Source organism: Gordionus sp. m RMFG-2023, chromosome 4, assembly GCF_954871325.1.
Source record: "Gordionus sp. m RMFG-2023 chromosome 4, tfGorSpeb1-WG-v2, whole genome shotgun sequence".
Taxonomy (NCBI): Eukaryota; Metazoa; Nematomorpha; class Gordioida; order Chordodea; family Parachordodidae; genus Gordionus; species Gordionus sp. m RMFG-2023.
In genome coordinates this window covers 24,676,593-24,694,687 of record NC_088778.1, presented here as the reverse complement: position 1 = coordinate 24,694,687, position 18,095 = coordinate 24,676,593, and the positions used below count along the sequence as shown (strand labels likewise).

Below are 18,095 nucleotides of genomic sequence, written 5' to 3'. Positions count from 1 at the left end.
CACAGGGAAAATGTATTAGTAAAAATTAATTTAACCCTAAATAATCTAATATTGAGTGATCTTAGGTCACATCAGGTCTTAATCCATATCTTGTGTTTGGTTAAAATGATCAAATATATACTTGTAGAAGTTTGATTTTATCGATAAAGACTCCATATCAAATATAAAATTTATTTCAACAAAAAATATTATTAATTATGGCTGTGCCCTGATCCGCAAATTTGAATATTTTATCAATCTGATATTCACCCAAAACCGATGCAATAAATGATATAGATTATCACATTTAAAAATGAAAAAAAAAATCTGTTTTATTATTTTAAATTAAAAAAAAGTAAATAAAATTCCTATACCCAGTTTTTAAGTTAAATCAAGCAAAGGTTTTTTTTTTGGCTTATAATTTATAAAGACCTGAGGTGAAGCAGGATTCGATCTTTCCATTAAAGGGGTTTCCCAGTTTTTAATAATCAGAGGCATGAGTTAGGCTGAGGATTCTAGCCTTTTATTTAAAATCAAGTTAAAAAATCTTTTTTTTTCGACAAAACAGAAATAATGTTCTTACAGTTTTTCTGTAGAGTGTGGAAATGGCATATAACAATAATTTCAAATTTATATTATAAATCTATTTGTGCTATATAAGCTTTTCAAATATTAGAGAAGCATAATTTGATTAATCTAATTTTACCTCCATCTTAAAATTAATTTCTTTTTTAAAGATAAAAAAACTATTTTGATCTACATAAACTGTTATTTATTACATTTATTATGATGTTCAATTTTTAAAAATTAAAAAAAATAAAATATCAGACTTAAAAAAAATAATAATGTCCTACTACTGTTATAAAATTAATCACAATTTTTATATAAGAAATATAATTTAATTTTTTTAAAAAACTATATGTAACATACCTTTTTAGCTATCAAAAGGTCTAAATGGTTTTCTACATTATTTTCATCCTCTTGGGCTGACTGATATTCCTGGTTACTAGCATGGTTACTAGCAGCAGAATAATTGTTATCAGAATATGTGGGCCTTCTCCTTCGTTTCTTGACTCTCTCACTTAAATTTTCTATATAGGCATCATTTTGTCTGTTACAGCTATTGTAAATGCTATCGTCTTTTATAATAAACAAAATATGATTGTTTAATCAAATTTGAATTTTTTAGACCAAAATTCAGCCTCAAATTTTTTTATTTTTATGGGGCAAGCCTAGTCCAGAATATTTATATTAATTTAATACCTGAACACAACCTAAAATTTTTAAATGTCATTTCATGAAGTTAAATTAAACATAAATCACTAATTGCTTTGTCCTCATTATAGAGAAATTCAAATTATCATATTTGATATTTATTTTATTAAGTTTATATTTTAATAATAGCAGTGTTCTAGTATGTGTATTTATATAGTTATAAAAAATTTATAAATTATGGAACTTACTACTATATGTTGAATCATGTGGAGAAAAGGTGTCAAATATATTAACATTGCTAGCACTATAATTTAAAAATATTTTAAATTATTTAGCAATATTTTAAAAAAAGGTATATTAATCTTCATCATGTATAAATAAATAAAATATATTAAATGTTTTAATAATTTAATATTTCACCTTGATTTTTCTTTTAATGCAGTTACATGTTTTTCACCTAAGAAAAAAAATCATTTAATATATAAAAATGGATATATTACTTAATGGGACATCATTAAAACATCCAGGATCTATAAACAATATTTCTTTTAAAAGAGATGAAGGTTTATCATCTAATTGTATGAATCTTGTATTTAACAAATAATTTTGGGGATATAGTCTTGATATTAATGGGTTACTATTAGTTAAAATATAAAATAAAGATAAATTGAACTATTATTACAATTCATCTAATGAAGTTGATCTTAAAGCAGAAACAACTGATTGTCCTAGTAAACGATTACGAATATGCCTATCTTGTACATTATTAATATTATCATTGTTATTTAATAATATATCAATTTTTTGTTTTAATGATTCTTTTGAGGATGAATAAATATTATCCTCTGAAGCTATCAAGCCATTTATTGATGCAAATTTGTAATTTCCTGGTAGGGGTAATTCTGGTAAGACTAATTTAAATATTAGATATAATGTTTAATATTATTTAGAAATATAATGTTAATAAAATTAAATTTAAAACTTACGTTCATTTAGATTATTATATAAACCAGAAAAATTTAAATGAGGAACATAATTTTCTTCATCCATCATATAGAATTGTTAAAAGAATCATTATTCATGGAATTTTATGATCATGGGCATGTTTAGATTTTATAAGAAGTTGATTATCTTACCAAGTATGATATAAATCTTTTGGTTTATCATTTAAAGCAGACTATAAAAGTAAATGAAAACTTTAGAAAAATTTTATTATAATAATAAATCTTTATCAATGAATAGCAATCTATGTATATGCATAGAATCGTAAAAGCTTGTTTCTGTCTTAAAAAAATAGATTTTTTTTTGTTGCACTATCTAAACATATAATTAGATCTTTTTGATTTTATATTAAAAATACAAATATAATGGTTCTTTAATATTCTTAATCTAAGTAAGCTTACAAAATAATCATTGAATCTCGTTAATATTATTAGATTAAATATATATAATTTGGTTACATCTAATTGAATATATAATATTTATAATTTTAATGTTAAAACTGTCAACTAGATGTGGCCCGACTTACTTAGAGTATTTAATTATAAATATTAAGACGTTTTATAATTATAGTCTCAGATTTAATGCGAGATTTTTTAACATTACTAATAGTGTGATGTAATCAGTAAATTTTGTGGGGGGGGGGGGGATGAGGGGGGGTAACGTAACGTCTCAATCTTTCCGTTTAGTTGAATTGAGATGAAGAGTGTGATTTATATGTGCTGCGCCATAAAATGGTCAGGAAGAGGAATGCGTAGTGAGTCTAGTTAAGATGAATCCGCTAATCGATATTGCGAATAGGAATGGAATTTCGTTCCCCTAATGGAAGTAGGTATAGTGTGACTTGAAGGTATGTATGAGAAGTCATTATGGCGAAATTGAATATTATTTTTTATTATTTCTTTTAATTTTTACTCGCATATTTTAAGTTCTCAGTTGAATTTGAAGTTAGCGGTGGATCTTAAAAATAATTATAATATAAAACCAAAAGCTATTTATTACATATATATATTACAATTATCTAATTTCCATAGATGTAATATGAACCAATGTTTCAATAGTATGTTATTTAGTGCACATTTTGAGATGATAGATAATCTATGTATTATTTAGAGATATATTCGAGTCATGAACGGCTGCCTCTCCCTCAACCATATTTTATATCAATCTGCGTCGGAGCAAGATAAATAAACACCAATAAATTGTGCCTTATTGATTTTAGCAGTTCGCCTTCAAAAAACCGGTACAATAATGATTTATCTAATGTCTTTATTTAGATAAGGGCAATTATTTAGCTCATAAATATTGGGCGAAAATAGAAATATCACCAGATGCCAATTGATTCCACATTTAAGTATGGAATATGAGCAAATATATTTATTCATCAATTTAAGTGGCTATTGCTGTGCGTGCAGATGATTTTTTATACCTTCAGACGTGGGTTACTTCTTTGCTATGAAAGGATTTCCTTTCTGAACTCTAACTAAAAGAATTCATTGTCATACCCCCCCCCCCTCCTCGAAAATTTGCTTGTTCTCTTAAATATCATTTTAAGTTCCATCATACGCCCCTCCTACCTTCTCACCAGTTAAAATTTAATTATGTATAACTAAAACAATCATTTAAAAGAAAATTCACACTTACGTACCCACCCTTGCTTGTTCCTGGTAATATCATTTTTTAGCTAATAAAAAAAATTCCCTTAAACCGGCCTCCTCCAAACACACAAATTTATATAGTATATCCACGGGTTTATTTAGCTCTGCGGCGTCTCTAGCCTTTACAATACCAGGGTGGTTAACTAAAAAAAATTTATGTGGGCTTCGTCACCTATGTATAATGCTGGCTTTGGTCCGCCTTTCCCCAATCTTCGGCCAGGTTTTCTTTTAATATATTTTACTTTTTGATATTTAAATTTGCAAATCCTGAATTAGAATTCAAAATTTCTTTTTTTGTCATTATTATGCAAACTAGTGTTGTTAAAAAGCCTGATTCGGGTCGCTTTTTAAAAATATTCCGATTAAGGTTATAACCAAAATAGTATTATGCAAGCCTGGATATTTTGCTCATAGCTGTCATAAAGGTTTGGACATCTATTTGATAAATCTTGAGGCTTACATAATATTATTTTGGCTAAAATCTTAATCAAATCGTTTTTAAAAATCGATTTAAATCGGGCTTTTTAACAACACTAATGAAATTATACTAATACTAGCATATAAATAATAAAAATAAAACCATACCTGACATTTGGCCAAAGTTAATATTTTTTTTAATACTACATATTAATCTATTTATTGCAGTATTAAATATTTGCTATTGCAGAATATATATATTATCATTTATATATCAAAGAGCACTAAATATTTGTGATTTCGAATATAAAAAAATTTTGCAAAGAATTACAAGAATGATAAAAGATATTTATTTATTATTTCACTGTCTCAACTGATAGTTGCAAAACCTCAATAAGCAATATAATTCTAAGCAACTCATATTGACAAAAGGTGATGCAGCTAATTTAATATCTGTAACCATTTCTTTATATCTCTATCATTTTTAATTAATCTCTCTTCATTATCCAAAAAATCTAAATAGGATTAGTATAAAATTGTATTTCATTAATTGTACTTTGTTTAACTACAACTCCTTTATTATCCAATATCTTTAAATGAATTTTTGCTATTATATTATTATCAACTAATTTTGCTTATATCATAAAAAAATTTTGTTTAATATTTATCATATTTATAAATAGTCTCCTGATTATATATATCACGTGTAGATTGTGTATTCTTTTGTCCCAAAAAAAATAAAAGAGATAAAATTTTATAATTATAAAAAGTGTTTTTTTCTAATTACTTTAATTATTTCTTTATTTAGAGTTGTGTTGGTAAATTTTCTGAGTTATGATATAGCATTGTGGTGATAGATATTTTATTTATTTTTACAATTGCTACGAACAATCATACTTGTGCCTATATCTGATTTAATTTTTAACTAAATCAATACCAACAATCTTACTTGTCATAGCATCAGATACCATGCCTATATCTAATTTAATCTTTAATTATATTAGACTATCATAGTTCATATTTCCAGATTCAATCTCAGATATACATTCCATTGATTTATAAATATAATATCATGTATATATATTAATTTATCTTTTTGTTTTGCCTAAATTACATTCATAATTAATCTCCTCTCTTCATTATACAAAAGAAAATATTAGTTTAAAAGTCTATTCCATTAAATGTATTTAGTTAAACTACAACTCTTTCATTAAACCAAACGGTGCAGAGCAAGCCATAAAAAATCCGAACGGAACAGAACAAAGTAGAGCAGAGGAAAGGAAAGCAGAAACAAACAACAAAGAAAAGTAGAAGAGATAAATATCAGGTCAGAACAGATTAGAGGAGCTAAGCAAATCAAGCAAAACAGTAGAGAACCTAATACAACATAACTGTAGAATGGAGCAAAGAAGAGCACTACAGAACAGAGGACAGTTCAGAATAGAGCTTTGTGAAGCAGAGTGGGTCAGAACAAACCCCTCATAGCAGAGAAAAGAATAAGCACAACATAACATAACAGAGCAGAACAGAATAAAGTAGAGAACAGAATAGAATCGATAAAAATAATCGAACAGGGTAGAGCAGAAAAAAAAAGATAGAATGACAATGCGGAAAATAACAAAACAAGATAGAGCAAAACCTAACAAGAAAGTCAGAGAGATATTGAGTTGAGAAGAGAAGAGCAGATAGAAGCACAGTAGAATTGAGTAGCAGGTTACGCAGAGCAGAGAAATGCATAGAAGTGCAGAAAAGTAATTTTATTATAGATTACAATTTTAATAATAAATTTTTGGTCAACTTTCTAAAAAAAGTCCCTTTTTTATGCATAATTTTTTTTTTAAATAGACCTAAAAATGAATTATTCGTAATTTGATTCCAACATAGTTATTTGAATTAAAAATTAAATTCATATATATGATAAATATCTAGTCAATCATTTTTGTTTATAACAAATACACGCGTTATTTTATAAAATATTCAAAATTACTCATATTATTTTCGAAAATAATCAATATAATGTTTAATTACTTATCATAATCCTAATGATTTAATTCTATTAAATATCAGTCATTCGGCTAATGCCCTGATAAAGAAAATATTCGAATTGATTATTTCTTTCGAGGTGGACTGGTTAGTCCTAGCAACTTAAAATCAACCTATTTGAAAATTTTTCAAGTTCCTATGAAAACATTTAAAGATTTTATTAAAATTTGACTATTTCTTGTTTGTAGTGTTATTAAATAGGCTGAAACCTAACAGTCAAAATTTGGTTTTTAAGATTAAGCTATCCTTTAATTTTTAACTTCGATCGATGAGTAAACTCAAAACTTGTTAAAAATAGAGCTTTATCACCAGAATTTACTGCTGGTTAACCTCATTCAATATTTTAAATAAAGCAGAGGGGTGACTAATCAAGGTTTCAATGCGGTTGTAACATTATTTTATAAATTTGATATTTAAAATATTAATATGTCAATATAATATACGTATTTTATAGAATATTTTAATGGGTCGAGATTCCTACCGTCCCCATTAAGTCATCGCAATTGAAATAAAGTAAATATTTGATATGTTAATGACATTTTCTTCTCCAAACTGTATTTCAGCCTTTATTTTAATTTTAATATTTAATACGTTAATATTTTCAAAAAATTAATTTTATTGGCTTTTATTATTTAAAGATTTTTTCCCAATATGCATAAAAATTGTTAAAAAGCGAAAAAACCGGATTTTTATTTGGTTGAAAATAAAATATAAAATGAAAATAATAATACTAAAGTACTAAAAATATCAAAGCGTAAAATAAAAATATGAGTGAAATTAAACAATGTTAAAATGGAGATAAAATATGCCTTTTTTTCTTTCTTACAATTGAGGACTAAAACTTAGTTAGAGTGATAGGTAAAGATTACAAGCATGGCCAATGATCTGTCCAAAAGAAACAATGGGATTCTTGGCTTGTAGGTTAAGAAAAGGAAGGCATTCTGCAGTAGTATAAGGATTTTATTCTGTGTGGATGTATTTGGAGGTGGCATCTAATACTGTCTTATTTTAACATTTCCTAAATATTATAAAAGTGAGTCAATGCATTTTAGTTATGCACTATTTATATTTAAAATAAAAAATAGTATTGAAATGCTGATCAGAAAATTAAACTTATAGAAGAGAAAGATCAAGAGTGAAAGAAATATATCAGATAAAAAGAAAACAAAAGTTTTTCATTTAATTTTTTAAGAGTATTTTACTTATAACATTTTATTTAAAAAAATTAAGAAAATTGTTAAAAAATGTGTGAAACGATTGATAAAACAAATCTTGTTTAAAATTAGAATCCAATTTAGCTACTTTTTTGATTGTTGTTACAAATGTTAAAGTTTTTCTATTAAAGTCATTATTAATATTTGAATATGTATAAATATATTAAGCACTTGAAATATAATTACGATTTTCCCACAGAAACGACTATCAGACGAGATTATGATATTAATAATAGTTATCAAGGTTCAAATAGCGATTTATCAATTAAATCAGATTTTTACTAATGCATACCAGTAAAGTTTGAACTTGTAAACATGGTACTTTTATTTGATAAAAGCGAACCTCTTAACGACATATATAATTGTACATTCAACCCTGACCTATATAAAAAGGAACCTTCCAAGGTTGCTTTTGAATCTCGGAAAGTTTTCTACTACCACGCTAAGAGCTTACAAACATACAATGAAATCATTCGAAAATATTCTTTTGGGCAAGGATAAAACAAAACTAGATTTTATTAAGGATGACTAACTAAACAAAACATTTGTCTAGTCAGGAGGACACATCTGCATCCTCCCATTCAATCGCTCCTCCACCGCCTAGACCAGTGCCTTTATGGAAACGCATAAAGTTATTCTTTGCACCAATATGTTGTTGCTGCTCTTAAACCCAAGAAAAATCGTCATTTCAAGTATATTTAATATATCAATTTTTTAGATCAGGTTTAGCATTGTTATATTGGGTGAGAGTTTTCTAGGTAGGGGAAGGCTAGGATGGGGTCTGGGAGAAGTTTGGTTAATGTTATGGTCGTCATAGAGGGTGGGAGGTTGGGTGGTAATTGCATAGGGTCGGTTTTTTAAATATTATATAATTAACATTGATTATTTGCTTTTGTTTTATTAAGTTCGGTTGGTTTATAGGTTTATCTCATCTATTTTTTGGTCTTTTTTAATATCAACTAATATGTTTATTGTATTTGCGTTCATTTTTATTTAATTGTTACATTTTTTCTGCTCTTTTATGGGAGGTTCCATTCTATATATTCACTTATATTTTATCCACTTTCGTATATCACTTATCGTTGTTCTGTTCTACATTTTCTTCTGTTGGTGATTGTTTATGTTTTATTCGCTCTGTTATTTTTTATATTAATGAGGTCTAATTCTAATCCGTTATGTTCTTTCATGTTATATTATTTATCTACTGTTATTTTAAACCTAATTCTCTTCTATTGTGATATTATATTATTATGTTTGTTTTAATTTGCTTTCTTTTAGCTTTTTTTTATTTTGCTTCATTCACATTTGCTTCTTTTTCTTTTCTTTTATTTTATTTTGCTTTCTTCTTTTATTTTATTTTGCTTTCTTCTTTTATTTTATTTTGCTTTCTTCTTTTATTTTATTTTGCTTTCTTCTTTTATTTTATTTTGCTTTCTTCTTTTATTTTATTTTGCTTTCTTCTTTTATTTTCGTTTTTTCTTATCGTTTCTAATTGTTGATTTTCATTTTATTTATATTATTTATTTTTTTTCCTTTTCTTTTCTTCTTACTTTTTTTTGTGTTTTTTTTATATGTTCCTTTCATAATATATTACTATAATTTATTCGTTTCAATTTTGTTTGTTCTACTCTGTGTTATTCTCATTGTTGCCAATTCTTATGTTCTGTTAAGTTCAGTTTTCATTTGCAATTCGCATCTTTAATTTATTCATTCTTAATTCCATGCTCTGTGTTGTGTGATCAGTTGCTTGGAACATTTTGGCTCTACCTTTTCTGCTATGTCACATTAGGATCAATTTTATCTTGTTTTATTTAAATTTCTTAGCTCTGCTCTGCTGTTTTTGTTCCATGTTATTCATTTTTTTTTATTCACTTATGCTCTGTTTTATAAGATTTTTTATACTGAATTGTTTATTATTATTTATTCTAATCTTTTCTATAAGCTTCATTCTGATTTTTTTTATATTCTATTCATTTCAGCTATATTCACTTCTTTTCTATTTTATTTTATTCTATTCTATTTCTATTTCTATTCTATTCTATTTCTATTCTATTCTATTCTATTCTATTCTATTCTATTCTATTCTATTCTATTCTATTCTATTCTATTCTATTCTATTCTATTCTATTCTATTCTATTCTATTCTATTCTATTCTATTCTATTCTATTCTATTCTATTCTATTCTATTCTATTCTATTCTATTCTATTCTATTCTATTCTATTCTATTCTATTCTATTCTATTCTATTCTATTCTATTCTATTCTATTCTATTCTATTCTATTCTATTCTATTCTATTCTATTCTATTCTATTCTATTCTATTCTATTCTATTCTATTCTATTCTATTCTATTCTATTCTATTCTATTCTATTCTATTCTATTCTATTCTATTCTATTCTATTCTATTCTATTCTATTCTATTCTATTCTATTCTATTCTATTCTATTCTATTCTATTCTGTTCTATTCTATTCTATTCTATTCTATTCTATTCTATTCTATTCTATTCTATTCTATTCTATTCTGTTCTGTTCTGTTCTGTTCTGTTCTATTCTATTCTATTCTGTTCTGTTCTGTTCTGTTCTGTTCTGTTCTGTTCTGTTCTGTTCTGTTCTGTTCTGTTCTGTTCTGTTCTGTTCTGTTCTGTTCTGTTCTGTTCTGTTCTGTTCTGTTCTGTTCTGTTCTGTTCTGTTCTGTTCTGTTCTGTTCTGTTCTGTTCTGTTCTGTTCTGTTCTGTTCTGTTCTGTTCTGTTCTGTTCTGTTCTGTTCTGTTCTATTCTGTTCTGTTCTGTTCTGTTCTGTTCTGTTCTGTTCTGTTCTATTCTGTTCTGTTCTGTTCTGTTCTGTTCTGTTCTGTTCTGTTCTGTTCTGTTCTGTTCTGTTCTGTTCTGTTCTGTTCTGTTCTGTTCTGTTCTGTTCTGTTCTGTTCTGTTCTGTTCTGTTCTGTTCTGTTCTGTTCTGTTCTATTCTGTTCTGTTCTGTTCTATTCTGTTCTGTTCTGTTCTATTCTGTTCTGTTCTGTTCTGTTCTGTTCTGTTCTGTTCTGTTCTGTTCTGTTCTGTTCTGTTCTGTTCTGTTCTGTTCTGTTCTATTCTGTTCTGTTCTGTTCTGTTCTGTTCTGTTCTGTTCTGTTCTGTTCTGTTCTGTTCTGTTCTGTTCTGTTCTGTTCTGTTCTATTCTATTCTGTTCTGTTCTGTTCTGTTCTGTTCTGTTCTGTTCTGTTCTGTTCTGTTCTGTTCTGTTCTGTTCTGTTCTGTTCTGTTCTGTTCTGTTCTGTTCTGTTCTGTTCTGTTCTGTTCTGTTCTGTTCTGTTCTATTCTGTTCTGTTCTGTTCTGTTCTATTCTGTTCTGTTCTGTTCTGTTCTGTTCTGTTCTATTCTGTTCTGTTCTGTTCTGTTCTGTTCTGTTCTGTTCTGTTCTGTTCTATTCTGTTCTATTCTGTTCTGTTCTGTTCTATTCTATTCTATTCTATTCTATTCTGTTCTATTCTATTCTATTCTATTCTATTCTATTCTATTCTATTCTATTCTATTCTATTCTATTCTATTCTATTCTATTCTATTCTATTCTATTCTATTCTATTCTATTCTATTCTATTCTATTCTATTCTATTCTATTCTATTCTATTCTATTCTATTCCTATTCCATTCCTATTCTATTCTATTCTATTCTATTCTATTCTATTCTATTCTATTCTATTCTATTCTATTCTATTCTATTCTATTCTATTCTATTCTATTCTATTCTATTCTATTCTATTCTATTCTATTCTATTCTATTCTATTCTATTCTATTCTATTCTATTCCTATTCCATTCTATTCCATTCCATTCTATTCCATTCTATCCCATTCTATTCTCTTCTATTCTATCTAAATAGGATAGGATAGAATAGTATAGGATAGTATAGGATAGGATGATAGGATAGGATAGGATAGGATAGGATAGGATAGGATAGGATAGGATAGGATAGGATAGGATAGGATAGGATAGGATAGGATAGGATAGGATAGGATAGGATAGGATAGGATAGGATAGGATAGGATAGGATAGGATAGGATAGGATAGGATAGGATAGGATAGGATAGGATAGGATAGGATAGGAGATAGGATAGGATAGGATAGGATAGGATAGGATAGGATAGGATAGGATAGGATAGGATAGGATAGGATAGGATAGGATAGGATAGGATAGGATAGGATAGGATAGGATAGGATAGGATAGGATAGGATAGGATAGGATAGGATAGGATAGGATAGGATAGGATAGGATAGGATAGGATAGGATAGGATAGGATAGGATAGGATAGGATAGGATAGGATAGGATAGGATAGGATAGGATAGGATAGGATAGGATAGGATAGATAGGATAGGATAGGATAGGATAGATAGATAGGATAGGATAGGATAGGATAGGATAGGATAGGATAGGATAGGATAGGATAGGATAGGATAGGATAGGATAGGATAGGATAGGATAGGATAGATAGATAGGATAGGATAGGATAGGATAGGATGGGATGGGATGGGATGGGATGGGATGGGATGGGATGGGATGGGATGGGATGGGATGGGATGGGATGGGATGGGATGGGATGGGATAGGATAGGATAGGATAGGATAGGATAGGATAGGATAGGATAGGATAGGATAGGATAGAATAGGATAGGATAGGATAGGATAGGATAGGATAGGATAGGATAGGATAGGATAGGATAGGATAGGATAGGATAGGATAGGATAGGATAGGATAGGATAGGATAGGATAGGATAGGATAGGATAGGATAGGATAGGATAGGATAGGATAGGATAGGATAGGATAGGATAGGATAGGATAGGATAGGATAGGATAGGATAGGATAGGATAGGATAGGATAGGATAGGATAGGATAGGATAGGATAGGATAGGATAGGATAGGATAGGATAGGATAGGATAGGATAGGATAGGATAGGATAGGATAGGATAGGATAGGATAGGATAGGATAGGATAGGATAGGATAGGATAGGATAGGATAGGATTGGATAGGAATAGGATAGTATAGGATATGATACGATACGATAAGATGCATTACAATACAATACTAGGATAGGATAGCAGCGTCTACATGAGCGGGAGGGGTAGGAACAATTTGCATCCTATTTTTTTAAAGAGGTAGGGGGTAAGCTGCTTTAATGGGGGTTTTATAAATTTTATTGGGGTTATCTATTAAATTTTGAGATGAAATAGAACAAAATTTATTGCTGTAACAATTAATACTTTTATTATAGTATTATTATAATACAATTCATCGACAATCTATATAATGCAAACAATCATACACATTGTTTTCCAAATAAACTATCCTTTTAAATGTAATTTAAAAGGTTTAGATATTTCAGCTAGTTCATAATGCCATAATAATTAATTCATTGTAAATAATTGAGGTTTTAATTGAATTTATTGTCTAAAAAATAAATTCTTTCACAAAATATCGATAGTTGGTAGTAGAGATAGATTAATTTAAGTTATCCTTTATAAATTTTTTGAATAGAGTATCAATAAATAAATAGGTGAAAATAATGATAAAGAGACACCGCCGCCGAAGGTGGCGGGAATTTTTTAGGGGGATAGGCAAATGTTTTTGAAGGGGGTTTGCATCCAGTGAAAATCCTGTTATGTAGACGCTGTAGAATAGGTATCTTTTTTCATTTCTCTTTCAATATCAAAAATTGACATGTAAACCAAATTAAATTTTTTTATTATAATAATTTTGTGTTTTATCAGGGGAATGGGTTTGGAATAAGGTTATGTTGATGTGAAAAGGTAAAATATATTTATATTATGTTTCCTCTTTTTTTCTTTCTATGCTTCCCTTTTCCCTAAAATCCATCACCTCCACGCGGTGGGGAGCGAACAGCTATGCTGAACTAACGGGAGCTCTGGTGGTCAGGTAAGGATAAGATTAAGTATTTGACTAAACCCATATTACGCCGTATCACTCATTCATATTTAGAGCGATTCATGGCGAATTATACAAAATGAGCTGTATTCTCCTAATATTCACTGCGAATTCGATCTAACCGTAAATGAGGAGTTACCCTGCATGCATAATTAGCCCGAAGGTGAAATATACAAAATATGCTGCAGTTTTATGTATTTTTGTACACTGTATACTTCGAGGCGTATTCGCGCTATCTCTGAATTGAGGATAGTAATATTAATAGTTATTCTATCTTTACAAATTGTTCAGAATTTATATAGAGGTAAAAATAAGCTAATAAAAATTACCAAAAACTTTTACAGATATGAATAAAAATAAATTTATATTTCTCACGTGTCTTGGACTTTATTAGTTCTATCCTAGACGGAGGATAATTTTTCAAGAAAATTCCATATGCATTTCTTCAACTTTATTTTAAAGTGGTGTCGTACGATAAAAAACATCACTTTATCTTGGTAATGTCGTCAAAGAAGTAATTTAAAATTTTCTGATGGAATGAAATTGTTGATAGACATAATTATGAGATTCATAATTTCTGAAGGAATGAAATTGATGATAAACACAATTATGAGAATCAAGATTTCTGATGGAATGAAATTGATGATAGACATAATTGATTTGTTTTTTAACAAGTCTGCGAGAGTTATGAGAATCATAATTTTGGTGTGCTGTGAAACAATGAGACTTACGAGAAGATAAGTCAGTTGGTTTTTCAACAATGAGAGTGAACGAAAAAGAATAAAAAAGATATTTATTCCAGTTGTTTTTAAACAATGGGCGTGAACCGCATAATGAAGAAAAGAAATAGGTATTGTATTTTTCTTTAAAGAACAGGCGGATTTTTTGGGTAAAAATTTAGAACTAAAATTTTTTTAGATTTAAGATATTCAAGAGAATTTTAGATTTAGATTCAGTTGTAGACATGGTAGACAAAGGACCTGGATTGATAGCTAAACCTGCAAATGGCTTAAGGAAGATATGGGTCTGGGCTTCATTGAGGGTAAAGGGGTAATAGAATTTGACATAATGGTATAATTCATTTAGCGTATTTTAACTATGTATTATTATTTTAAGATTTAATTTAGAGAAAAAAAGTATATTGAAGTTAAGCTATTTAATAGATTATGTAAGGAAAAATTAGATTAGAAGCGATAACCTTATACATTAAGACAAAGTGGACATATTATATATTTTATATAAATATTGGATGTATTTTAAATTTGAGAATGAATGTAAGAATTAGTGATAAAATACTTTAGAAGTTATAAAAGGTTAAAAGATTATTTTAGGTAGAAAAATTTTAGATGCGATCTGAAATTTTGAGACTTGATAATAAAGACAAAGTCGATATCTAAGAACTGTCGCAGAAGACCTGAAAGTCTAAAGATCTATATGGAGAACGTTAAAAACAAGCGACTAGATAGAACAAATGGTCAAGACGTTGTTGCATTCGTTAATCGCTAACCAATATAGCCAAAGTTTAAGATAAGAAAGTCGACGATCATAGAGACTGGAATTCGTGGAAACAATAGTTAATCGCAAACAAATTATCGTTAATCGTTTACCGTCATTAGTTATCAAAAACCGTTAGAAACGAGCAAAGACTAGGATAATTTACCAAAAAAATTTAAAACGGAATATAATTAAAAAAGAGACTAAAAGAATTCATCGTGAATCGTGATAGCAGGCGTTAATCGAGTTCGTCAATTGTCTATAGAGATCAAGATATAATTGTTTACCAAGGGTTGACAAGAAACAGGAGACAGGATTCAGAATTTCAGGATGTAATCGTATACAAACAGTCCTTAGATTAGAAGTGAAGAATACGACAATGGGCAACCATCGTTAGAACATTAAAGATTAAGTAGAATAGATTTGGTGGAGATACAAGATCAGTAAAGTCGAAATTGAAAGATAGGGAAGGTCATTGCAGAATGGTGGGTCTAATCTTAGTGGAAGGGTGTTGTAATATTCAAATCTACTTTTAAAACAAAATCAAGAAAAACGAAAGAAATGTCTTATGCAAATTATTATATTATTTAATTTCAGACTATGTATGTATATGATAGAAAAAGATATAAAATTGAGGATATTTTTAATTGTGACGGAACTTATTTTTTTTCGCATATAATTTTTAGTAATTTACTTTTACTTTTTCTTATATTCATTTTTATTTTTTCTTTTATTTTTGGTTATGTTTTCGCTTTATATTTAATTATTAATAATTAATAAAGATTTAGAATTTATATTTTAGTATTTAATTATATTTTTATTTTATTTTTTTAGGTTCCAACTTTTCTCTAGATGACAGTTTCCCCAATATGACATAATGTAAGCAAAATAAAAAAGATTTTTTGGCCAAAAAGCTTTCCATTTAAGAAATTGAGAACTTGCTTTTTTAAAATCCCACTTGTTATAGATTTGCACTCATTAAACTGACTTAGAGATCACACAATATGAGCTTGAAATAAAACCATTAAGTTATAAGCGTTAGGTTATAATTAAAGACCTCTCCCCAAAAATATCTAAAGCCAGACTCTTATTTCCATATATATATTTGGTTTTGAGAAAAATGAGGGCCCTTGATTCTTATGGTTTAGGTGAGATTTTTTTAAGGCATCTATTATTACAAAAAAAAATGCTGCTTGTGAGGTTTTAATTTAAAAAATGGGAGTGATTTTATTATACATTATATCTTGCGATTCTAGTGTAGTATAAATCTAGTCAATATAGTATTAAACCAATGACGTTCTTTTCAGAGTATATTATTTTTTTTTATTTTTTTTTCCAAAAAACAAAATTATTTAGATTTAGCGAAATGACGTATTATTATTAGCTTAAAATCATAAATGATGACTAACATTTTTGTTTACATAATTTTTTTGATTATATTATATATATCAGAACGAAAAAAAAAAATTGCTAGTTTTAAATTTTTTAAAATCTATATAAGCATTTTATGGAAACCAATAATTCTATATAAGCTGATTGATATGGAAATTTATAGGGGTACTAAAAAGTGTTATCTTGATTATCCATCAAATCGAATATTGGAAATATCTTTACCTAATATTAGACGACTTATATCTGAATACGATAGAACTTTAAATTTTTTAAGAAGGGATTCCCAAAAATGGAAAAGCCTGTATAAAAGTAATAAAGAAAAAAAAATTTTTTGCGAAAATCGAATCACCTTTATAGATGTAGCACAATAATTATTTCTTTATAAAATCTATTATATATTCACCTGATTCTACATTTTTTTGCTAATATATAGATATCGCGATACATCCAGGATACCTGGCAGTTATTATTTTTATATATATATATCAGAGACCTGCAGGCCCAGCCCTAAGCCCGGCCCGGCTTTCCCGGGTACACGGGCTAGGCCGTATTTTAATTTTTTAAATATCCCCAGGCCAAGCCTGAAAAAAATTTTTGTAAAAAAAAATCCGGTCGCAAATTGTACCTCTGCAATTCTCTGATATGTATGATAAAATCATAATTTATTTTCAATAAATAATATTTAGGTCACACTTAACCAATTAATCCCTTAAACCTCTAATAAGTTACAATATTTTAAGTTAAAAACAATTATTTCTCAAAAAATTGGATTCGAACCTTAAACTTCCGAGCCTCAGCAAGATCTTTGTCTATGAGCCACTTTTTCTAAATATAGTTTTAAAAAATTTAATTTACGGCTTTTAACATTGGTCATTATATTTTTATATAGGGATAGATTAATAACATAAAAAGTTTTACTTCTTCATAAAGTCTTTAAGCGTTTTTTGAACGGGAGGAGTTTTATATTTGATAGTCACAGACATAATTTAGGGATGATTTTTTATTCTGTTATTATTTCAATTCATATTTTATATTCTATAAAATTTTGGAATTTAAGGTGTTATTTAAGTTATAAGTATTAACTTATTGTTAATTCCTCTGCTGAATAGATTTATGAAATGAAGTCATCCACGATTGATTCATTTATTAACTTTTATAAAAATTGTAAAGCATATAACTTTTAAAAAAAAAGAAGAAATTTTAAAAAATGTGAGATGCCATTGATGAAATAATATTTAAAATGATTATTTATGAATATTTAATATGTGGCCGATATGTCAGCTAGACGAGAAACATAATAACATTCATTTCATATAAGGAGAACGAAAGAAAAGAAAAAATAAAACATTCTATCTAACAAAGGCATGCAGGAAGCATAAGGAAGGGGTGAGGAGGGGGGTAAATAAAATATTACAGCCAAAATTTGATAATTATATTAAATGCTGATTGTAATCTGTTGGGTTTTTTTATTAAAATATTGCTAAAATATCTAAATCTTTGTCCAAAATTCGAGTTCGTGAACAACCAGGGGTAACGATGACAATTTTTCTTCACATTATTGATAATTTAATTTTTTTTTTACTATATAATGTTTGTAATCTTTCTGAAAAACTTACAGGAGTTACTTATTACCGATAAATCGATAATTGATCAATCTAAATCTGGATTGTATGTTAATTTATCATTAGAATCCTTTTTGTTCTCAGAATACTGTTCCAAATCATACAAAAGCCAAAAAAAGG

General features: G+C 28.0%; 1 protein-coding gene across 1 annotated transcript in view; it reads right to left on the bottom strand.

Annotated features, from left to right (window-relative positions):
- Positions 1-2,319, bottom strand: part of LOC135928524 (nipped-B-like protein A) — a 45,228-nt gene extending 42,909 nt beyond the window's left edge. The window contains exons 1-6 of the mRNA XM_065464980.1: positions 2,181-2,319; positions 1,877-2,105; positions 1,695-1,831; positions 1,615-1,651; positions 1,443-1,498; positions 910-1,118 (exon numbers count right to left, since the gene is read on the bottom strand). Of these exons, the coding sequence (XP_065321052.1) occupies positions 910-1,118; positions 1,443-1,498; positions 1,615-1,651; positions 1,695-1,831; positions 1,877-2,105; positions 2,181-2,247 (735 nt within the window). The 5' untranslated portion in view covers positions 2,248-2,319. The remainder of the gene's footprint in view (positions 1-909; positions 1,119-1,442; positions 1,499-1,614; positions 1,652-1,694; positions 1,832-1,876; positions 2,106-2,180) is intronic.
- Between the last annotated feature and the right edge of the window lie 15,776 nt (positions 2,320-18,095).